The sequence below is a fragment of the Suncus etruscus genome, chromosome 8, assembly GCF_024139225.1.
Source record: "Suncus etruscus isolate mSunEtr1 chromosome 8, mSunEtr1.pri.cur, whole genome shotgun sequence".
In the NCBI taxonomy this organism is placed as follows: Eukaryota; Metazoa; Chordata; class Mammalia; order Eulipotyphla; family Soricidae; genus Suncus; species Suncus etruscus.
In genome coordinates, this window is record NC_064855.1 from 6,216,175 (window position 1) to 6,242,766 (window position 26,592).

Sequence of the window (26,592 nt, forward strand, 5' to 3'; positions counted from 1 at the left end):
AGATCCACAGTTATAATTAACTATACCTTACCCTCCTAAGAGGAAAAGTGCTCCTTAGAAATAGAGGGGGCCTTGGGGCCGGAGAGAGAGCATGGAGGAAAGGCGTTTGCCTTCCATGCAGAAGGATGGTGGTTTGAATCCCGGCATCCCATATGGTCCCCTGTGCCTGCCAGGGGCAATTTCTGAGCGTAGAGCCAGGAGTAACCTCTGAGCACTGCTGGGAGTGACCCAAAAACCAAAAACCAAAAACCAAAAAAAAAAAAAAAACCAAAAAAAAAAAAAAGAAGAAATATGGGGGCTGGAGAGAGAGCATGGAGGTAGGGTGTTTGCTTTGCATGCAAAAGGACAGTAGTTCAAATCCCGGCATCCCTTACAGTCAGTCCCCTGAGCCTGCCAGAAGTGATTTCTGAGCATAGAGCCAGGAGTAACCCCTGAACACTACCGGGTGTGACCCAAAAACAAACAAAAAAGGAATAGAGCAGTATCAATAAATGGACAAAAAGCACATGAAAAAAATGCTGCACATCACTAATCATCAGAGAGATGCAAATCAAAACAATGAGAGTCTCACGCCACCTAGACTGCCACACATCACAAAGAACAAAAACAACCAGTCTGGAGTGAATGTGGGAGAAAGGGACTCTCTTCACTGCTGGTAGGAATGCCATCTAGTCTATCCTTTCTGGAAAACAACATGGATACTCCTTAAAACACAAAAACAAAAACCTGGAAATTGAGCTCCCATATGATCCAGCAATACTATTCCTAGGGATGTACCCTAAAAACCAAAACACAATACAAAATTACCTCTGCACTCCTATGCTTATTGCAGCACTATTGATAATAGCCAGAATATAGAACAACCCAGGTACCCAAAAACAGAGAAGTGGCTAAAGAAACTGTAGTACATCTATACAATAGAATACTATGCAGTCATTAGGAAAAATGAAGTCATAAAATTTGCCTATAAATGGATGGACAAGGAGATGAGTCAGAGGAAAAGGAAAAGTCAGAATAGTCTTGTGTATCTGTGGGACATAAGCAAAAAAAAGACTATACATGGATGGACAAGGAGATGAGTCAGAGGAAAAGGAAAAGTCAGAATAGTCTTGTGTATCTGTGGGACATAAGAAAAATAAAAGACAGTATGGAAATAATATCCAGAGACAATAGAGATGAGGGCCAGGATATAAAGCTTACCACAGAGAGTGAGTGCAATGACAGCTACTATGAAAACGATAGTGAAGGAGAGACGCAGAATGCTTGTCCCAGAGATAGGCAGAAGCAGAGAGGGGAATGGGAGATATTGGTGGTGGGAAGGTTGCACAACTAAAGGGCAAAGTACATTCTATGACTAAAACCCAACTATGAACATTTCTGTAACCATGCTGCTTAAAGAAAAAAAATTTTTTTAAACAAAATAGTATTGAGTCTGGAAAAAGAAGTCAACTGTTTTGTCATGGCAGACTTGGAAGCTGTCCCCACCCTTCCTGCTTCCTGGCCCATAATTATTCAAACATTATACAAGGAATTGCAGGAAAGAGACTTTGCAGAAGTAACTAACTTTATAGGCTTACAATATTATTATCCTGGATTACCCCTTGGATTACTTGAGCCCTTAAAAGCAGCTGAAAATTTTCAGCTAATATCAGACTTGCAAGAAGGATGCAAGAAAGATGAGTCAGACAGGAGGTCAGAGATGTGAAGCAGGAAAGATGGGGAGGAAGGAAAGCAGAGACAGAAAGCAGGAAGGATGAGGAGGACGAAGGACAGAGACAGAAAGTATGAAGACTGGGGAGGACACAGGAGAGCAGAGATAGGAGGCAGGAGAGAAAAGTAAGTACCACTATTGCTCTAAATTCTGAGGAAAGGATCAGAAATCATTTCCTGATCAGAGATATTGGCTGCACCAGAAAACAGGGCCTGCAGTGGGAGTACAGCAGGGAAGGCACTTGGGGTGTGCACAGCCAACCAGGTTCAATCCTGAGCACTTCAGGTGATCTCCCCCTAGCCCTAAACAGTCAAGTCCTGGAGCCAGCACTGTGCATGGTTGTATGTGGTCCAAATACCAAAAATAAATTTGAAATAATTAAAAATTAATTAAAACAGAGAAGCTCTCCAGAAGATAGCAAGGACAGGAACACAAGGACTTGAATTTTACAATTCTCTGGTGCTGAATTTTAAGAGGACCCTCGAGGAAAATGGAGATGGGGCCTTCAGAGTCCCTCATCCAGGACCCAAATTACCAACCAGCATTGCTTTGAGCCCCTCACTGTAAGGTGGCAGACAGGCTAGACCACTGACTTCTGCCCTTCAAAGCCTTTGAGATCAAAACCAATATTGCACTGGAGAGACAGAACAGTAAGTAATATACATGCTCTGCACGTGGACAATCCAAATTTGATCCCCAGGATCCCATATTATTCCTCAAGATGCACCAGGAGAATTCCTGAGTGTAGAGCCAGGAGTAAGCCCTGCGCACTATCAGGTGTGAACCACTCCAAAGAGAACCTGACATTGTTTTCCTTTTCTTTAATTTTATTTTATTGAAACCACTGTGACTCACAAAGTCCTTCATAGTTAAATTTCAAACATGCATTGATGGAGTAAAAAAAAGCACAGTAGTTTCCAGCAGTAACAAAAAAAAAAATAAACACATGTGTCTGGGGTGGAGCAGCCTTGCCCTCTGATACCTAGATTTAAATCAGTGCTTCCCTGTGCAAACAAGGTGTTGTTGCAGCCCTCGGAGCATCACCCGGCTCAAATTCATGTTTGAGGACATCTCTCTACTCTTTTCACACAGACCTCACCTTGGGGAAGCAAGATGTAGGCCTCAATGCTAGCAAGGCAGCAGAGGGCTGGGAAACCAAGGGAGTCATGAGACTCAAAATCACTTAAGAAGAACTTTGGAGAAGTTCCTGGTGGCTCCGGTTCTTATGTACTATCTGATGAGACCAAATCCTGTAAAACCTCAATACAAATTGCATCCTATCTGCCTCAGGAGAGTCACTGAAGAGCCAGAATTACAGGTCAGAGTCACAAAAGTCAGAGCATTTGCATCTGGTGATGACTATTTTTAAAAGGAAATTAAAGAGTTTTGCTTAGAGGGAAGGCTTGGTTTGTTAAAATAAAAACGGCATCCCTGAAAGTTTTGATACTGCTTCATTAATTCTTCAAGCCAAAACTGCTTTCATAAACACGGCTTTATAATTAATTATTTAAAAGTCTCCAGATTGCAAAAATCTTTCCGTTTGAATGCTTGAAAAATTACATTTGAAATCAAATCCCTAAAATCGATTAGAAAGTACCAAGTGCTCGTTACTCTCCAGTAACCTAAGTTTTTCAGAACCTATTCATTAACAAACCATATTAATAACTGGAACAAAGACAGAGTCATCCAGCCATACACTTGCATATTAGCTGTTTTTCCCTTAGAAACAGGACTATATTATTTCAGGAGTATATTAAAGCATTCTAGTCCTTTGAATGCATAAACATCCCAAGTTTCACAAAGGCCATTAAGCCTTTCTGCAATGGCAGTAAGTGACAGAAGTTATCTTCAAGTGCTTTGTGTTTTGGGGAACTCAGGAGTGGGGCTTGAGCTACATCCTAGAAGTGCTCCGGGCTTCATCCTGGCTCTGGGTTTTTTGGGGAACCACATGCAGTGCGAGGGATAAAGCAGTGTAGGCCCCAGGACAGTCTAGAGCTTAATTGATGATAAGGAACATAGAATGAAGAGTAAAATACAATATTTTAAAACACAGGCTGGAGTGAAATGTAACTTACAAAGGAAAGATTTAGTTGACGGTGAGGGTCTAGCACTTACCCAGAGTCCTGCAGGCGAACAGGGCCATGGCGCTCTGCAGGCGGTCTGGCCGCAGGGCCTGCACCACCAGGACCTGCAGAGGAAGCAAGGGGACTGCTGAGTGTCCAAGTCCCACTGAGTTTAAGCAGCAGGTAGAGTAGCTGAGTCACATCTGCTAAGGTGTGGTAGACTCGGATCACTACTCAAGAGGGGAAGCCTTAAACTCATGCAATGCCACATCCTTAGCAGTCACAGAATCAATCACTCACATCTGTCACTAAACCAGGCATCCGAGTTAAGTACTATGGAATGGCTAGAACTTTGCCACATTTTACAATCTAATAAAGAGCCAAATGGGTTTTTGAATTTGGAGCCCCAAAATTTTGACTGACATTTTCACATCACCATTTTCTGCTTAATAATGCAGACTACTATTGCTAGAGGTATTAATATTGAAATAAATTGGGAGTAGGGAGCTATGAGTGCTGTTTTATTTCCCTTGAATAGCAAATTGAAGGTCAAATAAACACAGGCCTTCTGTGGACTCATCCACTCTTTCCTAAGACATTTTCCCTGTTGAAGCTACCTGGCTTCAGACATGCAGAGGTACAAACAGTGACAAGTGCAGGGGACACAGGCTACAGTAGACCCAGCTGGTGGTGTCCTTGACTGGGAAAATGTAGAATACACCCCCCACTCCCACTCCATCTCCCACTCCAGTGCTCACGGGATACCCGAGAGCAAAGTCTTCATTTGAATGCATGTTTAATACTTTATAGCATCCAGCAGATCAATGGCTTTCCTCTGAGAGGGGCCTGTTCACTTATTAGCAGACAATTTCCTTCCTACCAGGCTGCTGAGAAAGTTATTGCTGCTTAACACAAGGTTATGCCTGGATGAAACTCTTTATTTTACAATGTAAGATCTCAAAATAAATAACAAAATACCATTTAAATAATGGCTTAAGAGACATCATTATTTAAAGTGGGCATAGAACAGGGAGGGGACAATGTCTATGGTAGAGGGAAGGCATTCAACAAGAAGGAAAATGCTGAAAAGTGGTCCAGTGCTGCATATAAAACCCCCTTAGCAACAGTGCTGTAAACCATGGGCAAAAAAGAAATTACACACACATATATAAATACATCTGTAGAAGCACATGGGTGGGTGAGGGGACAAGTGGACACTTGTAAAGGGATCAGTGTTGAAATACTGCATGTCTTAAACCCAATCAGGAATAACTTGGTAATTTCACAGCATCAATTTTATCTAGATTTGAGAAAAAGAAAACAATGAAATATCTCACACCAGTGAGACTGTCACCTAATATAGACCAAAAACAAGAAAAAAATGTTTATTTTTTTAATTTATGATTTGTCATCTAAAGAAGATTTCTATTTGCACAGATGAAAATCACAGCCTGGGATAACTTACCTGCTGAAATAAGGAGACTTTCTTGGCAAGAATGGTGGGGAACTCTTGCTCACATGACGAATGGTGATAAAAAGGGCGCCATAGGGCTACATCTTCAAAGCACAGGGTCTGATAGAGATTGGGGAGAGCCACCTAAGACACAAAAATTAAGCAGAATGAGGTACAAACATCAATATGTGTACATGCAAAAACATGGGAGCCAGTTGCTGAGAGATCTCAACTACTTGTTTTCTGCCCGTGTTCCCTTATCCAAGCCTTCCTAGGTAAGAAATAATGTGGGTATTTTTAACCAAACCAGAAAGTGAACAAAAGGATCTCCAAGTAGTGCTAAAGAATTATGCTAAAGCATAAGTTTAAAAAGAAAATATTCTCCATAAAAGTATTTGTACGTAACTCCACCTTGTGGAGGAACTAAAAGACAAACTGCCACGACTCCTTGTCACAGCTGAATTCTGTTAGCTACTAGCCCAGATTGTGTAGCAATACCACATCATTAGCAAAGCATCTTTTCCTAAACCATATCCGTTTATGCTACTTTTCATGAATACTTCTTTACTGTGATATGCTCTAAAGTTTTAGTTATAAGTTTCTGCTAACGATTTCTTAAAAATATCTATTCAGCCTTCAGTATTGCATTTAAACAATTATCTCTTGGGATTTTCTTCAAGTCTTTCCTTATATGTCAAACAGTATTCTCTCCAGCATCCCTTCTTTTTCTTGTTTTGTTTTGATTTGTTAGTTTTTTACTTTATTCTCCTTCTCTTTTTTCTTCCACTTTTCTCTTTCTTTTTCACTCTTGTGGTTATTATTTGGTGATTTATTTTTATTTTTATTTGCTGGGTACTTTTTTTTTCCTTTTTTCTTCCATTTTTCTTTTTTTTTCTCTCTTCTTTCTTTCTTTTTTTTTTTTTTTTTTTGGTAGTTGTTACCAAATTTTTTTTCCCTTTTTTCTTAGCCTTTATATCTCCAATGATGGTGGAATGGATGCTCAATCTACAACAAGCTGTAAAGTGGAGACCAGTAGCACTAGCATTCTGTGGTGTAAAGGAGGGAGATATGGGATACATGCTGGGAACAGGGGTGGAGGGAGGACAGAACTGGTAGGAATGCCCCTCATTCATTGTCACTATGTACCATAAATGATGCAGCGAAAGATTTGTAATGCACTTTGATCACAATAAAAATTAAAAAAAAACTAAAAAACCAAAAAAAACAGTATTTTCTATTCCAGACTTTTTTTTTTTTTTTTTTTTTGGTCTTTGGGCCACACCCGGTGTTGCTCAGGGGTTTACTCCTGGCTGTCTGCTCAGAAATAACTCCTGGCAGGCATGGGGGACCATGTGGGACACCGGGATTTGAACCAACCACCTTTGGTCCTGGATCGGCTGCTTGCAAGGCAAACACCGCTGTGCTATCTCTCCGGGCCCACCAGACTTTTTTTTTTAACAGCGAGTTACCAGATCAGAAATATAAATCTCTACAATGGAGAATTTTAATCGAAAATAATGTGTGCATATGGAAGAACTATATGTATAGTATGAGTTTCTTTTTATCTATTTTTTGTTATAAGGCTATACTCGGTAGTGCTCAAGGGTTACTCCTGGCTCTGCACTCAAAAATTATTCCTGGCAGAGCTCAGGGGACTATATGGAATGTCAGGGACAGAACCTGGGTTGGCCACGTGCAAGGTAAATGCCCTCCCCCCTGCTGTGCTATCTCTCGAGCATGCAGTGCACTATTTTCATGTTATATTCTCACAAATTATGTGTGCATAAAGAAAAATGTTTTATCCAAATATCTATGTGTATTTCTAAATATAGTGTCCAAATTTCATTAGGATATACATCTAACTAAAATAGATAGCACAATATATTTTTTTAAATGATGGGACTTGGGATAGCACCTGAGGACTTGACTGTCAACTTTACTGGCCCATGGCAACTGATTTACGTGCACAAAATATTCAACAATGACCCTGCTCTTCAGCTAAAGATTCAAGAGGCCACAGCAGGGATCAGTGACTCTGGCTGCCCATGGGAAACTGGGTGAGTAGAACAGGAGCTGGGAGGGCCAAAGGGTCGCACCTTCAATGTGGCCACAGCCCAGCTTCTTTCAGAGTCAATCCAAGACGGAAGCTGGTCACGGATTCTTTGCTGGGTGTCCTGTGAACAAAGACAATTATTCTCCTTCATACTTTGGGAAAACTGCAGGTACAGAAACCACTAACATTAAATAGCTGATTAAAATATTAAAAAAATTTTCATTCTAGAATTACGTTTATATAATTTGCAAATCTAGAGAGCAAATTTTTATATGGCCCAGTAAAACATTTAGACAAGTTCTGCTTTCTTTTCTGTTTAGATAGCATGAAACTTCAGAAATTCAAATGTAATAAAGACTATTATTAAAAATAGTATTATATAAAAAGCTATCTTACAATTAAGACTATCTAATTAAGCAAAGTTTGAGTGTGCTCCTTTAAAAAAATAATATCTGGGGCTGGAGTGATAGCATAGTGGTAGGGCATTTGTCTTCCACACAACAAGTGCCAGGTTCAATCCTGGCATTTTATAGGAACGATTTCTGAAAGCAGAGCCAGGAGTAATCCCTGAACATCACTGGACATGGCCCATATACCAAGAAAATAAAAATAAAAATAACATCTATGGCATGTTTAATAGAAAATCTCTATTTTAAATGTCAGAAGTTATACAAAAATCTGCAAACTCTGGATATAAAGAAAATGGCTAGTTATAAAACAGAATTTTATTTCTTTTTGTTATTTTGTTTTTGTACCACACCCAACAGTACTTGGGTTACTCCTGACTCTGTGCTCAGAAATCATTTTTGGTAGGCTCAGGGAACCCTATGAGATGCCGGGGATCAAACCCGTGTCAGCTGCATCAAAGCATATGCCCTATCTGCTTTGCTTTAGTTCCAGCACCCCAAATTTTATTTTCTTAGGGTTGCAGAATTGTTCTTGGACCACTGGCGGCAAAAGAAATATTAACTTCTTAATACTTAATATTGGTTTCCAACGAATACATCTCTTCAGAGACAAAAATATTTAATTAAAGGAATTTTAAAGTGGAGCAACAGAGACAAGGACACATTTTTTTTTAGTAAAAGGGAAATTTACAAAAATCTAATTTTCCATTGAATAAATTAATCTTCATGAAGTCAAAGCCAAGAGAGAAATATATTCAATTTTATTTTCCTATGAGTGAAGTAAATTTATTCTTTAAACTTACAGATTTCCTCAACATGTTCCCAACAACCACACCTGTGAAAGTATCCCACTCCTATTGAAAAAAATGCAAAAAACAGAGAAAATATAAAAATATTAGTTACATTTTTGTAATTTCCTTATAGAATGGCTTCAAGTTTTCTATGAGCACAGTAGCCTGCGAGAAATTCCTTTTAAATCTTTCCACTCTTCATATAAAACTGTAAGAATGAGTTCATGTACCCTAGCTCATTACTATGAAATCTACTAGGTTGCTACATGTAAGTTTATACAAAAGATGCTAAGGTTTCAGAAAAAGTTGAAAGTTTTTAAAATGGCCAATGTATGTTCCAAGGGATACTGTTGGTTTCACTGTATTTAAAGAGTCTAATTGTACACTGCCCTGTGAAAAATCAAAAGGGTAAAATAAGATTTTATACATAACATAGGTATGTGATATTTGTACGGCTCCATCAAGAAGTAAAATATCCGATTTTATAAGTTGTCCAAAATTGTAGTTTACATTTTCATTAAAAATATATTATTTATGTATCAACACCTGAAATTTTAAATCTTGTGTACCACTAGCATTTGTCATCACCTATAACTTTATTCTATGCCCATAAATAAATTGATTTCAAAAAAAAAGTATGAGGCCAGAGTGGTGGTGCTAGAGGTAAGGCATCTGCCTTGCAAGTGCTAGCCTAGGACAGACCGCATCCCATATGGTTCCCCCAAGCCAGGAGCGATTTCTGAGCTCATAGTCAGGAGTAACCCCTGAGCATCAATGGGTGTGGACCAAAAACAAACAAACAAAAACAGTACAACAAAGTTAAAAAAAAAAGAAAGAAAAGTTTGGGACCAGAAAGATAGTACAGTGAGTAGGGCCTTTGCCTTGCATGTGGCCAGCCCAGGTCAGATCCCAAGCCCTGTCAGGAGTGATCCCTGAGCACAGAGTCAGGAGTTAGACCTGAATACAACTGAGTATGCCTCAAACCTTGAAATAAATAAATATATAAAAGTTTTTAAAAAGCATATGTTATAAAAGAGAAGAGTAACTAAATGTTACTGGTGCACTTAAAATAATGGGAGGAAACAGACACTATTCCTTAATTAAGGCGCAGAATCAAGACTAATAAAGTGCTATGAAATATAGTTCTCTAAGATTGTCAACCTCTTCATCACTGATTTCCCAAAATAAGAAAATAATAATAAGCTCAAGCATATTATTTCTGCTACAAAAATATAGCAAAACAAGTGCTCAGGAGCAATGTGGAAACATCACCGAAATAAATACTTCTTGCTTTCACCCACTCTGATCACTGAAATTATAGTCACTAATAAAATAGCAATCTGCACTACTACTAATTGAGTCAGAGAAAATGTTCTCCTTCCCAAGTAATTAACTTATGTTCCAGAAAGGAAAAGTAGTGAATAGTACATTTATGTAACATGAACATACAATTCATGGTGAAAATTTATCTAGAAGAAAGGCATGAAAGTTAATAGTAGAAATAGAAGAAGTCAGGTTAATAAATTCAGGCAAACTGAGTCAAAGCATTTCTGTAGAATTAGAAACAAAAGGAGAACATAAGCAGACTCAAGAAATGATCTGTAGGGCCCAGAGAAATAGCACAGTGGTGTTTGCCTTGCAAGCAGCCGATTCAGGACCTGGTTGGTTCGAATCCTGGTGTCCCATATGGTCCCCTGTGCCTGCCAGAAGCTATTTCTGAGCAGACAGCCAGTAGTAACCCCTGAGCACTGCTGGGTGTGGCCCAAAAACAAACAAAACAAAAACCAAAAAAAAAAAAAACAACACAAAGAAATGATCTGTAATTTTTGAACCATTCAAGTGAGAAGCAGCCAGAAGAGTTTAAATGACTATGTAGAACAAGAGTTCTGAGGTTCCAGTTGTAGGGCTTTAGTTGATTTTTGCTCCCTTTTGTTGTTGTTTGTGGGCCATACCAAGTGGTGCTCAGGGCTTACTTCTGGCTCTGTGCTCAAGGATCACTCCTGGCAGTGCTCAGAGCTTACTTCTGACTCTGTGTTCTGGGATAACTCCTGGTAGGCTTGGGGAAACCAGAGGGGTTCTTAGAGGCAAACCCGGGTCAGTCACATGCAGGCCAAATGCCCTTTCTGCTGTCTTATGTCTCTGGCCCACTCTGAGTTTTATCATAATGAGATAAAAAGCATAACCAGGTTATTATTTTAAACATTAGAAACAGAGACATTAGGCTGCTTCAGGTCAAGAGGTTTTCTGAGTCTGAAGTGGTTACACGGCAGAGCAGAACCCTCTACCCATGGAGACCCATCAAGGCCAAGTCAGGCTGCATCAAAGACATCCTGCCCAACCGCTCACACCAGCAACCATGACAGTATCATTGCAAAATACCCTTTTTTCTATTCTTTCTTTCAGGGGCCAGGGGAGCTCTCTCAAGCAGTGCTCTGGGCTCTGGAGATGCTCGGTGACACTTGGCCATGTGGCTCTGAGTGTACATGCTGAGGCCCAGAGATGCTAGGACCCAACAGGATATCCCACATAACTGGTGGCTATGATCCCAGGAACCCCCTGATGCCTGGGAACCTTGACGGTGATACCCAGTGGGACTCAGGCTCATGCAATGCCGAGAGTCAAACTTGGGGGTCTCACACCTGGTCCTATCCTTTGAGCATCTCCTGAGTCTATTTCTTTCTTCTTTTTTTCTTTTTTATAAATTCCATGGCTTAGATTAGAAGATGGACTTTTCTGGGTCTCTGAACAAGTGATCTTGAACTTTAAAAATCTAGGCAGTGTGACATGTTACTTAGATTTCTTTCCCTGCCTTGCTGCCCCCAATGAAAATCAGCCTATCCAGCAATAGGAGTAAAAGTCTTACAGAAAATGTGTAACTCAGTAAAAGATGAGTCAGTTATAGTTTCTAGCCTGCAAAAACATATAACTCTGTCATCTTACCATAAGCCTGCCTAATATCAAATACCTAGTTAGCTCCAACTTTTCTCTCCTTGATTTCTACTTACATTTTCTTGAAAAAGTTCAGGGTGCATGCCTCGAACGAAATGCAATGCAAACATCAATTGGTCAGCCTGCAGAGACAGAAAAAAAAAAAAAGCTTCAACTTCAACTTCTGTATGGTCTCTAGCCCCAAATGTGTGGCTTCAAAAAGGGGACACTTCACATGAGACCAGGGAGTCACCGAGATGTCTCAAGTAGTGGAACATGTGGGAATCCCTTCAACCAGTCCCTGGCTCAGGATGGCCCTGAGCACCATCAAATGTGGCCCTGGTGGCCCTCCAGCACTGCCAGGACAATCTCCAAACTCTTGGTCCTACCTCATGACTTCCTGCTCCAGTCCCCTGCACTGCAACAATTAAACAATAAGATGAGGCCGGCGCGGTGGCACTAGGTAAGGTGTCTGCCTTGCCAGCGCTAGCCTAGGACATACCGCGGTTCGATCCCCCGGCGTCCCATATGGTCCCCCAAGGTCCCCCAAGCCAGGAGCGACTTCTGGGCACGCAGCCAGGAGTAACCCCTGAGTGTCACCGGGTGTGGCCCAAAAAACAAAACAAAACAAAAAAGATAAAAAACAAACAAACAAAAATATAAGATGAAAGGGGCCGGAGTGATAGCACAGTGGGGAGGGTGCTTACCCAGCATAAAGCTGACCCGAATTCGATCTGTGAGACACCATATGGTTCCCCAGGCACCTCCCTGAGTGCAGAGCCAATAATAAGTCCTGAGCATCACTGGGTGTGGGCCCCACCAAAAAAACTAAAAATTTTTAAAAAGGTATAACTTGTAATTCTTATAAAATATAAGATCACTAGGGTTGACAATGATAGAATAAGGGAGACATCTTGATTACTCTGCAGTATAAAATATCTGTTAATTTTTTCACAAGGTATTTTGACAATGTTAAAGAAATTTCATCACCACACACACACACACACACACACCAGCACCTCCAGGTCATGTGAGCACCACAATTTTTTTTAAACAAAAGTAAACTGATTTGTTTTTTAACTCTCAAGTTTTATTCTGTAATATTACAAGGGCACTAAGCCAAGTTTCAGTTGTATATCAGGCTGAGGAAAGAGTTTCCATTCTAGTGCCAGATATAGGAACATTCCCTACTTACCCCCTGAACTCCCAGGCCTATTTGACAAAAGAGATTTCTGATTCACAGTGCAGAGGAAGGAGAGCTGCAGGCATCACTGTCAGAAGCCAACACTCTAAAATATACAGCCAAAAGGTGGGAAGTGCTGACTGAGCCTGGGCCACCTGGCAAGAAACTGTCAGATATGGACCCCACCACCACCTTGCTCCCCCTGGTAGTGGCTTTGGGATGCTCCAGCTAATCAGCTCCTGCTGGTCACTCCCCAGACTGAGACCAGTGCATTGGAGAACACTGGAGTGACAACTAAGCCTGATTTCCAGGAGAATATCAGAAAACCCAAACCTCACAATATTATTACATCAAAGAGTTATAAAGTTGCATGATGACACTATCAAATCAAGGTTCATATAATATTTCATGTGCCATTTCTTACCTTAAATAGACAACGGCATATATATTCATATACCATATGTTTCAAAGAGTTAATAAGAGATTGTATCCTCTGTTCTGTGTTTTCAGATTCCTGTAGATTAAAATTTCAAAATAAAAAAATAAAATGTAGAAACATTTTAAAAATATTAGTAAAGCTTTCCATGTGTCCAAATTTTATTTTCCATTGGTCATGGGATTATGTGAATAATTTATCTCTTGGGAGGCAGAGGAGAGAGGCCATATTGGCAGTGCTAAGGGACTACTCCTGGCTTTGTTCTCAGGGTCACTTTTGGCAGTGTTTGGAGGACCATATGGGGTGCTGTGGATTCAATTCAGGTAAACAAGTAATCACCTTATCTCCTACCAAATCTTTTTTCTCTGTCCTGAATAATTTCTTATCTTTATACTTTCCTGCATCCTCTGGGTTTTGGTAAAAAAAGATCATTTGTTCTTTACTAATTTATACACATAACACAAGGTATTTCCATTAAGAAAATGCCACAGTGGGAACTAAAGAACAAATTTCTTTTCGATAGTTTAGTGTGTTGCATGGATTACTAGAATATCATTCTAACCAAGTTTTCCCTGAACATTCTTATCACCAGTGAAGTGTTTCAGATGTGGCCTCTCTTGTCCAGTCTAAGGATGAATGTGTACCTGTTTATAGTGCAGAGCTCTCTGGAAAAGACGGAGAAATGAGGCCAGGCTGAAGCGGTACATATTGTTGATTTTGGACAGGTCGGAGATGATAAAGTACATCTTGCTGGCACTCTCGGCCAGGGGCAGGTAGGCATCACGCTCCTATGTGGCCAGGAGAAGGGGAAGAAGAGGAAAGGAAGGAAAGATAACTCAGAACTGTACCCGACTGCCCTCCATATAATGCCACAGGAAGAACAAAACCTGATTTTTTCCCCTCATTTTTATAAAGATGAGGGGATTATGTTTTAATTATGTCTTAAATATATGTCTCTGCCTTGCAGATATCAGAATTGAAAATGTCTCATGAATTGGTTTTAATGAGAATCAAGAGCTCATTTATCCAGTGAAAAAGACAAGAAAGCTGTGAGAAGATGGGGCTGGATAGCATGGCGATAGGGTGTTTGCCTTGCATGCAGAAGGACGATGGTTCAAATCCTAGCAGCGTTAATTACTACAACTTCTGTTAAAATGATGAGAATGAATCAGTAATGTTTTCCAAAAGAAAAAGTACAGAGACTTCAGAATCCATTTGGCAGGAGTTGACTGTCATGATATTGGCCAAAGCAGGTGACGGGTGCAATACAGTTCTGGTTCGCTATGGTTTCCATAGAACTCTCCCAAATGAACTAAGAAATAAAGTGTAAAGTTTAAGGAAGGAAATACTGAAGAATTCACGAAAGGGAATGAAAAAGGTGGCTAGAATAAAGGTGAGAGCTCAGGAAGCCCTGAGCTCTGGAGATTCTGATGATACTCATCAGCTTATCTCAGCCAGCTCACCCATGAGAAAGAATGGTCAAGGTTTGTGATAATCTAAAGGATTGAAGCTTTACCGAAGGTGTATCAGTAGATTAAATTACAATCAAGTAAAAAGAGGTTTGTTGTTTGTTTTGGGGCCACACCCAGTGACACTCAGATGTTGTTACTCCTGGCTCTGCACTCAGAATTTGACCCTGGCAGGCTCGGGGACCATATGAGATGCCAGGGAATGAACCCGGGTCAGTCCTGGGTTGGCTACATGCAAGGCAAATGACCTACCACTATGCTATCACTCCAGCCCCAAGAAAAAAAGAGTTTTAACCACTTGTTAAGACTATATTCTGACCATCATACTCATGGGATCCAGGAAGAAGAGGGAAGAAAAAGATTTTTAATGGTTAGAATCATTTGTAACTTTGAAAATTGTCCCCTTGTGGTTCTATTGATATACTCCTCTAGAAGCTTAGATAGAGACCCCAATCCTCAGGAACTCTACAGAGCAATAATCAGACTCCAGCTTTGGAACACTTTTTTAAGTAATGATTCAAACCATTCCCAGAAGTCCTGATCCTAAATTTTTTAATTAGATTGATGCAAAAGCTTGAGAAAATATGACACAAGAGTACTAAGAAATATAGTTACTTGATCTAGGGAAAGCTGGAGCTTGTAAGACTCTTGAAGTGAATCCTGAATGACCGCACTGCTTGCTTTTGTCTGATTCAAAGATTCAATCAAATCTTTATTCTCCAAAATATTTCCTTGAGAAGTAGCAAGTGTCTATAGAAAAAAGTGAATATAATAATATGTATCAATAGTAAAAGTAAAGGAAGCCGATGCTAATGATCATAAATTATGCTCATAGAGCTTAAGTTCTTTTAAAAATGTTGACATTAAAATCTTCTTAAAGCAATTAATATAGTAAATAGCTAAATGATATTATGTCAAAGCATTATACGTAGTAATTTTTATCAATATAACAAACATCTACAAAGAAAGTTTCCTACTACTTTGAAATGCTTCTTAAAATTCTAAACATATAATAATTACTAAAATAATGAAGTATGATACACTATTAGATAAAAATTATTTGTCATAAGCATTATTCAGGAGGATATACTGCAATATGTACTCTTGCTTAAATTCTGTTATTATGTTACGACTTTGACAAAAACCCAAATTAGGCTACAGGTACTATACTTCTCAAAATAAATATTTATATTCATTAAGAAAGGAAAACACTTAAATAACTAAGTCTTGCCTCTAAAAGAGATTCTTCCAGCTTGGCCAACTGTATTTTCTTATCTTCTTCATGCTGCAATAGTTTTGTTTTCTGTTCCTCTAAATCAGGCTTTTCATGCTGAATAGTTAAAGCCAAAAGCTTTAAAACAAAAATGCAAGGTCAATCTGTGATTAGAAATAGGCCAGGTAATTAACATTGTATTAAATCTACTGCGTACTTAAGAGACACCTTCAAAAATAAAAAGTTATACTATTAAATTTATATGGTAACAATAACTACGTTATCTAGCATATTAATATGTAATGTTTAGTTCTAAAATCAGATATATAAAAACTACAAAAGTGACTAATTTTAATGGTAGATATTCACATGAAAAAATAGCTATCAGGGATCAGAGAGCTAGTTCAGGAGTAAGGCACTTGTCTTTGCAAGAAGCTGGCCCCCAGTTTGATCCCTGGTACCCCATAGTATCCCCCTGAGCACAAAGCCAAGAATAAGCCCTGAGCACCACTGGCTATGTATGGACCCAAAGCCATAAAAAACAAATAACTACTTTAAAATTCTGTATCTCAAAATCACAGTGATACAAAACAAAGCAGAGGGCAACAATTTAAAAAACAAAATGGTCAAGTATTGGCAACCATGTGGAGGAAGTGGACCCTCATCCATTTTTGGCAAGACAGTAAACTAGTGCACTCAGAATGTGAAAATATAGTTATCAGAGAACCTAACAATTCCACTAAACATAGCTTTCAAGTGAACATTTTAAATGGCTAAATTATATGATGTATGAATTACAATTAAGAACGTTATTAAAAATTATTTTGGAGGCTGGAGAGATAGCATGGAGGTAGGGCATTTGCCTTGCATGCAGAAGGACAGTGGTTCAAATCCCTGCATCCCAAATGGTCCCCCAAGCCTGCCAGGGTTGATTTCTGCGTGCAGAGCCAAAAGTAACCCCTGAGCACTGCCAGGTGTGACCCCCCTAAAAAAAGACCAACAAAAAAATTACTTTGGATGGAGCTAGAACAATAGCACAGTGGTAAGGCATTTGTCTTGCATGCAGCCGACCCAGGTTCTATCATCCCATATGGGGCCCCAAGACCACCAGGACTCTGAGCACAGAATCAGTAGTAACTCCTGAGTGCTGCTAGGTGTGGCCCCAAAACCACCATTTAACTAACAAAATAAAGTAAAAATTACAATCACAACTTTAAACTTGTGATTGACACAGCCATATCATGAAATGTGATGGAATCTTCTATTTAAACACTTAATTGTCCTAAAGACCTAAAGAAATCAGCAATTACTGTGGAAAATTTTTTTATGGGAAAAGCAATTTTGTTTACTTTTTAAGACAATTCTGCCAATTTTTTTTCAGTAATTTTTAACTTTGTTTTGTGTCAAATATCCTCGGGTCAATCAATAGAAAACTATTCACAAAATAATATATAGCAGGCGATGTAATATGCTAAAAAAAATTTGTAAAGCTGGAGAGATAGCATGGAGGTAGGACATTTGCCTTGCATGCAGAAGGACGAGAGTTCAAATCCCGGCATCCCATATGGTCCCCGGAGCCTGCCAGGAGCGATTTCTGAGCATAGAGCCAGGTAACCCCTGAGCACTGCTGCCGGGTATAACCCCCCCCCAAAAGAAAACTTTAAAAAAATATTTGTAAACTTACAATAAAATAAAAAATTGTAGCAATCTATATGCTATCATATTAACTAAAGTCAAAAGAAGGAAAATCTACTATCATAGGTTAAAAAAAGCCCATAAGCTTTTTTAGAGTATCTTTAAGGAGGAAACAAAAAAGTGGGGGCATAGCAATAAATAAAAGCTACATATGAATAATGGACATGAAAAGATGAATGTGAAAATTTATTTTGAAATTAAAGTAGTAAATGGTATGCCATACATGGACAAAGTCCACCCAAACATGTCTGAGATAGAAAACAATGTAAGATGGATACTCAAAGATCTTTAACAGACTGAACAGACTGAAGGTTTCACATTTCAACACAAATTTTCATAATTAAAACCAAGAAAGTGGATCTTAAGAGCTTAGGTACTCCCAACTTTCCAATTCCAATTAATGAATGAATAAAATCAAAGATAAAGGCAGCAATTTAATATTAGGAACATATGTTTAATATAAAAGAAAAGGCAAACAAAACATTTTAACTCATTTTGTGAGTATATTTTTATAAACATAAATGTAAATGCCAACCTGTTTAATGAAGCAGTTTTCCACTGAGAATACTTACTGTCTATACAAAGTTACAAATGCTTTCTAAGGTCAGTTATGACTGCTCAAGCATACCTGTCCTCGCAATCCTCCTCTTGTTGTCGTAAAATTTACCTCCGTCACAATGGAAGCTGCATCCGGTGGAATAAAAGGGTTTGGGTTTCTTGTTGACAGAAAAAGTCGAAATTCTTCATTGTAGTCAATAGTTTTGTCACCTATTTGTACTACAAAACGTGGTCCTATTTTTTTAAAAAAAAAAAAAGGAGCACAATTAGTTGCCCTGGATAGTCTGCATTTTGCAATATGCATTTAAAATACATGTAAATCTGAGTATTTCCTAATAGTTGATATTCTCTTTCAAGAATTCAAAAGATGACATCAGTGAGGGTTAGACTACCTGAGCTCTGATTATCCAGAATGCAAGATTAATTAGCACTCGTGAAAGTGAAATATTAATAAATAATTCTAGGATGACCTTGCAACACTGAAACATCAAGCAATATCTACATTACTGTGTATATTACTTTTGATGTGATATATACATATTTTTCAAAATAAATATTTTATTATGTAACATACATTCTTGGATATATGCCCCATTTCCCACACTTGGAAAATAAGAAATATAGATATATGCAAAATGATTAAATATACATATGCAAAAAGATAAATGCAAATATAATGTAAGAGTCTCAACAGTTAAAGACAAGTTTACATTGGCACTGACCTATAATGGAGTTAGTCCACTTACTTTTTTCTTATGGATACAGACTCATTGTTATACTTTAATGAACTAAGTCATGAGTACAGATTTATTTCTTTGTTCATTCCAAGAAAAGGTCTAGAAAGTTGTCACTTTAGTGACGATGATAGTGATGGTGGTGGTGGTGGTGGTAAAGGAAAACCTCAGGCAGTGTTCAGTTGAGAAAGTGATCAGGGACCTTAGAGCCACATACAGCAGTGCTCATGGAGTCATGTGGGGCAGGAATCCACATCCAAGGCCTCATACATGTGCCCCAATGCCTGAGTCACATCCCAGTCAGAAAAGTTATGACTTACATGGCCATTCCCTTGGTTTCTGAGTCTGGATCAGCGTGGGGTAAGAGTTGCTTTTGATATTTATTTGCCAAGATGTATTACAGATTTGGGTTACTTGCGTGTATAAATCTATTAATTGGAGACGAGTTTTAAATAAAAAGTCAAAGGTATAGAGAAGATTAACCTATGAAATCTAGAGATATCTGATCAACATTTCAGTTTACTGAAAATGTATCAGACTGGAGAGAAAGTTCAGCAGGGAGAATGCTTGATTCTGGGCATCACACATAGTCCTGAGCCCCACAGGAGTACTCCCTGAATGCAGAGCCAGAATCTGAGCATAGTGAGGCCCTGTGTGTCTACCAAAACCTCTTTCTTGGCCATTGAGCACTGCTCAGAGCTCAGGAAGATTTGGCATTGATCAGAGCTTATGGATATTTGGACTTAACCAGCCCTGAGGGCCCAAATAGAGACAGAAGAGAGTCAAGCCGAGTTGGCCTGAAAGGTTCATTTCCAATCCTATTTCTATTCCCTTGAAACAGCATATCACAGGTCAGCTCCAAAGAGATTCTGAGACTAGATACAAACCCTGCAAGGCACTCTGCACAGAGCCAAAGTTATTGGTTATTGTCATACCAACCAGCATTAAGTCAACTTTGCCTATTAGTGGAATGCTGGGTGGCGAGGGGAGGGGGTCAGTAAAAGCTTTGCTGTTTTCTTTGTCCCAATAAGTCCTAATTCCTGTTGTAAGCTTGAAACTATTAGCAGAAAGATGGTAAAAGTGTGTTTATGTATACATAGAAGGTAAACATCTCTGTAAATGCATACAGTTTGCATGAGTTTGGTGGCATCACTTTCCTAGAAAATCTTTCACCTGGGAGAAGTCAGTCCTCTGATAAGTCACTTTCAGAATTTGCTCCCTCGCCAATATATGGCTCTGATGACATCGCTGCATCAGTCAATCCCATAGTTCTGTTTCCTCAGACTTGGTGGCAAGACAAAAATGTCCCAACTTAGTTACTAAGCTAATTTAAAAAGTACCCTGGAGGAGCCATAGAGATAGCACAGTAGTAGGGCGTTTGCCTTGCATTTGGCCAACCCGGTTCAATTCCCAGCATCCCATATGATCCTCCAGCCTGCTGGGGCAATTTCTGAGTGCAGAGCCAGGAGTGACCCGAGTGCTGCTGGGTGTGGCCTCAAAACCAATCAATCAATAAATCAAACAATAAAAAAAGTACCCTGGAATTGTTAACAATGGCGACTCTCTGGAAATGATCAAATATTTGTACCTTGAGCAACAAGATCCCGTCTCAGCAACGGATAAAGCACAGGTTCTACCCCATCCATCTCCTGGATAATCAGGGTTTTCCCAAAGCGCACTGCCAGCTCCAGAGCAGTGATAAAGTTACTGTCCTGAAGGAATGAAAGAACACATGGTAATTTCTATAAATAGTACCTTACACACAGATATAATATACTTCACAATTTAATGTTAATAATACTGTTTAAGTACTTCTGTAAGGACCAAGATACTGCCCCTCAGTCCAATATAAGGACCTCTAGACTAAGACAAGCCCAAAGCCTAGTAAAGTGTACTTTCCCACTCTTGGCGGAAGACAGAGAAAGAGCTAACTCAGAAATAAAACCAAAGTCAGTGCCCTCCAGGAGTAAAGAAGTAGGGGGTTGAGTGAGCTTGGGAAAAGGCTCCCTTAACAACCAAAAGTCGAAGACAGAGTATCCCCTCACAACCAGGATCTGTATCAGAGATCCTCCTAACAACCAGATTCTGTATTAGAGATCCCCCTGACCACCAGGTTCTGTATTAGAATATCCCTTGATGACCAAGGTTTGAATCAGAGATCCCCCCAACAACCAGGAATATCCCTAGGCAACCAAAGAAATCAGTGATTAAGACATTTATACAATAATTATACTGTTACTGCATCGGAGGTGGTCTTTGACTCTCAGCACCAGGTGTCAAATCGAACCCTAACACTTCACAATCAGTACTAGATATAATTTTAAATATTAAAAAGTTGGGGCCAGAGTGGTGGCACGGAGCGATAAGGCATCTGCCTTGCGGGTACTACACTAGTATGAACCGAGGTTCGATCCCCCAGCTTCCCATACGGTCCCCCAAGTCAGGAGCGATTTCTGAGTGCATAGCCAGGAGTAGCCCTTGAGCATCACTGAGTGTGGCCCAAAAAAATACACAAAGGGCCCGGAGAGATAACACAGCGGTGCTTGCCCTTGCAAGCAGCCGATCCAGAACCTAAGGTGGTTGGTTCGAATCCCGGTGTCCCATATGGTCCCCCGTGCCTGCCAGGAGCTATTTCTGAGCAGATAGCCAGGAGTAACCCCTGAGCACCGCCGGGTGTGACCCAAAACCAAAAAAAAAAAAAAAAAATACACAAAAAAACAAAAAATAAAAAGCAAAAAAAAAAAAAGTTAAGGATTTCCACACTTACAATTAAAAATAAACTTTTTGTTTGTTTCTGAGCCATACCCAGGGGTGCTCAGGGGTTAGGTTTGTGCTCAGAAATTGCGTCTGGCAGGCTTGAGGGACCATACAGAATGCCAGGGATTGAACCCAGGTCTGCCCAGGGTCAACAGCATACAAGGCAAACACCCTAACACTGTGCTATCACTCTGGCCCAACTTTTTCTTCTTTAAATTGCCAGATTTTCCAAATTCTATAATGCAGTATTATTGACCTATTTGTTAATAAATACTTGGCTATACTTTAATCAAGAATTAGACTTAATAACCCATTGATATGAAAGGAATTTCTTCTTCAAGGTATTTCTGGTATAGGGACACAACCAGTGGTCCTCAGAGGAAGTAAGTGGTGCCAGGCAAACCCAGGATTTCTTGGGTCCTCAGCCCTCCTTATGGCTTATTTGGTTTTCCTGGGGATGCAAGTCATTTATTTTGGTTTTTGGGCCAGACCTGGCAGTAATCACTCCTGGCTCTGCACTCAGGAATCACTCATGGTAGTGCTCAAGGGACCATATAAGGTACTAAGAATTGAACCCAGGTCAGCTCCATGCAAGTCAAGTGCCCTTTCTGCTGAACTATCACTCCAGCCTCAAGAACCAAATATTCTTAAAAATCCCTCCCCCTTTTAAGAATTAGAAAACCCCATTCTATTTTTTTTTCTCAAACAGAACCATATAACTTGAACCATCTTGCTCTGCCAAATTGAGAGGGAAATAATAGAGGATACCAAGTCCAAACAACTGTATGATCATTAAATAGTAATAAAAATGATTAGACTTAACCACCAAATCCAAAGCCAACGACAACAGAATTAATACCCAATCTACAACAAGCCAGATACAGAGGGATCACTTATACTAGCAGCCCAGGGGATATGGGATGCATGCTGGGAATAGGGGTAGAGGGAGGTCAACTTCGGTGGTGAGAATTCCCCTGATTCAATGTTAATATGTACCTAAAATATTACTGTGAAAGATATGTAATCCACTTTGATCAAAAAATAAAAAGCATTAGAAAACCACAGCTAGAAAAGTTGCATCTCTTCGCCTAGGTTTCAGAGGAGATATAGGTCTAGATGCCAACTCTGAATCGCTATTCTTCTGGCTACAGACTCAGAATTCTCCCCGTGGATGTCATCACTCAGTGGCACAGAAATGCTAGTCACACACCTGCTGATTGATCACTTCCAGGCGCGAGTCCTTCAGATGTGCCTTGAGCCATTCGGTAGCTTGGGATGAAGGGTCTATGAGAAACGGGCATACACGACTCTAGTCAAAGAAAAACAGGTGAGAGATTTCATGAGACAGAGTTTCCTGAATAGGATAAATAGGTTACTGAGTTTTTCTCTTAGGCTTAAAGAATTGTGACTCTACAATCATAAGGAGTAACTATATATTTCTTTAGCTGCACCACAGGAGCCAATATTAATAAATTTTACAATAACTAAGAATATCAGGCAATTAAATTTACCCAACTCCTATTCATAACACACACAAAAAATGTTATTTAACAATAAAGAAAGGAGATGCAATCCTAAGCCAATATCATTAGGACCTCCCTGGACATTTAAAATACACAAGTTGCCTAACTTTATTGTGTGGCTGAATAAACCATACAAGGCCTTACAAAAAAAAATAGAGGAGTGAATTGACAAATATTGCTAAAAATAATTATCCATATAATTGCTTTTAAAAGATGGTAATTATTTAAATCACAGCATATATTACAAAAGCAATGACCTAGAAGAGAAAATTTCATAGGCCATAGGTTAAGATCTAAAGATGGAGATAATAGATTGTTGTAGATTGTTCTGCAAAATTAAACTATAACAAAAAAGTTAGAAAGCAGCGATACTGCCCCTACATATATAGTCACTAAGCAAATGCCAAAGATGTATCTCTATACAGTAAATACATCATATATATAGATCACATGTGATCAACTTACTTATATGAATATGAAAACTTTAAAGCCATCTAACAGTTACTTAAGAGTAAAAACTTAAATACCAACGACAGACCTAAATTTCCTTAAGTTTTCACATTTACTTGAATAAATGCAGTTGAGTGTTATACAGGCATATGGAAGTCTGGGGAGACAAAGGTTGAGTTGAGAGCAGCAGTGAATCCCATGGGGATTCTTCCACAGTGCCTCAGACCACTAAAACATGGTCACAATAGACGACATACTTTCTAGAAGATTCACTCTGGTTTTCAAATTCCTCCAGTCAGAACAATGATAGACTCCAGTCAGGACAGAGCAGGCTAAGACACTGGCCTTGCAGACAGTCTACCGCAATTTGATCCTCAGCACCACAGAGGATCTTCCAAATCCCACCTGAAGTGAGCTTTAACCCAGGTTGATGTGCCCCCCACCCAAACATTCTCTCCAGACAATGCATTCCCAATTTGGGGGGTTGTCCTAAACAGTGCTCGTGGAGTCTGGCAGTCATTCTTGGGATTATGATGAGAACTACCCCCATTAGTATTCAGGAAACCTGCAATGCAGAGGAGCAAACTCAAGCATCACTAAGGTACAGAAGCTCAATCCTGCATTTAATTCTATACTGGCAGCCAGTAATGAACATTGCACAATTTCCTTGAGATTTTTGCTCTATGAAGAAAATTAAAATAAAAAATATCTTACCCAGGATTTCAAACCAATGATCTGATGCAGTTTTTAAAAAAAGAAAAAAGAATGTTTTATTAAAAGTACATATATTATGCCTAAAGAATTGTAAGCAAACTTATAAACTTGTGCTCCTCTTTTTTAACTATTGTCCACAGATACTGAAACAAGATCTTTAAGGTATATTTAACAGATCCCAAAATTGCTATACTTTTACTCATTCACTCATGTATTTATATATCTACCATATCCTGAATATCTACTATAATAGAAAATGCAAGGGATACCAAAATAAAAAAAATCATTGTGGTGCATGTAAAAATCTCATGCAACTGAAGAAAATGTGGGGAGTATTGGGTTACTGATCCTACCCTAATCAATAATTGTACTCCACCCTAGGGTATGATCTGATGATAGTATATTGGATTATTCCTTACTTAGTATTCTTAGTGGGACCTAATTCTTGTCGATAAAAGTAGGGGTCTGAGGAAAGCAGGGGCTCATTCTTTGATCTTCTTCCACTAAACTGCGTTCCATCTTAGGAGTAGAAAGCTTGGGTGATTTGAATTCCTTGATTGAGAACTGGATTTCCTGAACTCACTCTTGTACCTCTTTCACTGTGTGAATTATTTCCTGCAGATCTCTACAATTCCCCCTGTCCTAATGGATCATGGGAATAGGAAATGCCTTTCCTCTCTGGGAGCTCAGTGAGAATCAAACTTCAACCAATCTCCTAGAGAACGTGACTCTTCAGGGAGGGCTATAGGAGTTTTCTTGGGAGGACCTCGGGTGAAGTCATGAAGATGCTGTGGAAGGAAACACTAGATACAGTCAACATTGATATATTGGATTTATCCAGCCAAGGAAGCAAGAGGGGGCTGTGGATGAGAACCACTGGAAGCAGAGAAAACCATATATAAACAGTCTGAGAGAACTGTTTAAACTACTAGTCATTTAGTTAGGGAAATACATATGTGTAAGAAAGATAATAATGGAAGAGCAGGAAGAATTAGGAGGCCTGGGTGATCAGTTTCAAAGGCACGTCCAAAAGTCAACTTCTGTGCTGTGGGTGGTGGGAAGTCAGATGAAACCTTGAGGACCTGAGGCACATTTGAAAGCTCTCACTCCCTCCACAGTAAGTAAACTGAAGCTGGAGAAGATAAGGGACTGACCCGGGATTAATTAACCGATTTATCTGGGCTGAAAGCGCTAAGAGCCTGAAGGAAGCCTTTGGCAGCTGATATGGCCAGGACAGAACAAACTTATAATATAGAATATGTCTGACAAGACTTGTTAAATCTGAGTGTAAAGTTAGAGATACAGAGATGATGACATATATGCAAAGGCACATTCAAAGCCTTTGGGCTGAGAGTATAACTTGAATGGTTGGAAATGAAAGAAGAGTCAGGTATAGGGAGCAAGGAGAGAGTTATAGCTCCAAGAGAGCACGTGTCATGCATGTGAGGCCAGGTTCAATCTCTGGCCTTGAAAACTAAAATAATAAAGGGGAAAACATATGTACAGAGCAGATTAAGGTGATACAGAAATGGAATGAGTTAGGAATTTATTATTAAATAGTGACATACAACATAGTATCACATAAACATTAGTTATTATCAATTTAGGATTTATTTTTAGTTTTGTGTGGTTTAAAGCAAAAAAGACTTGACACTGAACTGTCCATCAACAATAAAAATTCAATACATGTCTTCACAAGAAAATCTATAATATTGTGAAAATAAAAGCAGAAAAAAGGTATAATGCTGTGAAATTGAAAGTAGTAGTTGTCCCCTCTCCTTTCTGGAGGCTTTATATTCACACATTTTCTGTGCTTTCTTATGCTCCATATTTTCTATTGAATTTCATAGCACTTTTGAGAGCAAAAGGAAACTAATAATAAACACATTGGAACAATAGGATATCAAAGTTAGAATACTTGGCCATCAAAATAATGTCACTTTAGTTTATAATTTACCTTCTGTTTGTTGGGGAGCTTTTTATTTTCCCTGGTTCTGGAACACAGCAGCATTGTTTTGGGGCTTCTCTGGCTGTGTTCAGGGGTCCTACCCAACGATGCCCCAAATGTGACCCAATACCAGAGACTGAGCTGGGTCCCCAAAGGCAAAGATGCTCCGAGTCCACCAACTACTCTCCAACCTCGTTTACTAGACTATGGTATAGAATCACACCACAAGGCCAGGGAGTGATGACAGAACCTTAGGTACTTGGTTCACATACATGGTCATATCACATATGGTTCCCCTAGCCTACTAGATGTGGCCCAAAATACTAAAATTATACTGCAAATTAGAGTCCTTAATCAAAGGTGGATTTTCATTATCGAAATACTTTTTACGTTTATGGAACTATGAAAGGAATAACTCAAAGGCTACCAATCAGAAAAAAGAATGCCTTTTGTTTACTACATTTCAGACTAAAATGTTTTCCTTTTTAATTGGAGATGGGAGGGGC

The 26,592-nt window shown here is 39.2% G+C and overlaps 1 protein-coding gene across 1 annotated transcript in view; it reads right to left on the minus strand.

Annotated features, from left to right (window-relative positions):
• DYNC2H1 (dynein cytoplasmic 2 heavy chain 1) overlaps nucleotides 1-26,592 on the minus strand; it is a 150,079-nt gene that overhangs the window by 23,537 nt on the left and 99,950 nt on the right. The window contains 13 exon segments of the mRNA XM_049778603.1: nucleotides 3,827-3,899; nucleotides 5,240-5,371; nucleotides 7,324-7,401; nucleotides 8,491-8,541; nucleotides 11,484-11,549; nucleotides 13,014-13,103; nucleotides 13,670-13,813; nucleotides 15,110-15,244; nucleotides 15,726-15,845; nucleotides 18,031-18,194; nucleotides 20,283-20,406; nucleotides 22,662-22,760; nucleotides 24,139-24,159. Of these exon segments, the coding sequence (XP_049634560.1) occupies nucleotides 3,827-3,899; nucleotides 5,240-5,371; nucleotides 7,324-7,401; nucleotides 8,491-8,541; nucleotides 11,484-11,549; nucleotides 13,014-13,103; nucleotides 13,670-13,813; nucleotides 15,110-15,244; nucleotides 15,726-15,845; nucleotides 18,031-18,194; nucleotides 20,283-20,406; nucleotides 22,662-22,760; nucleotides 24,139-24,159 (1,297 nt within the window).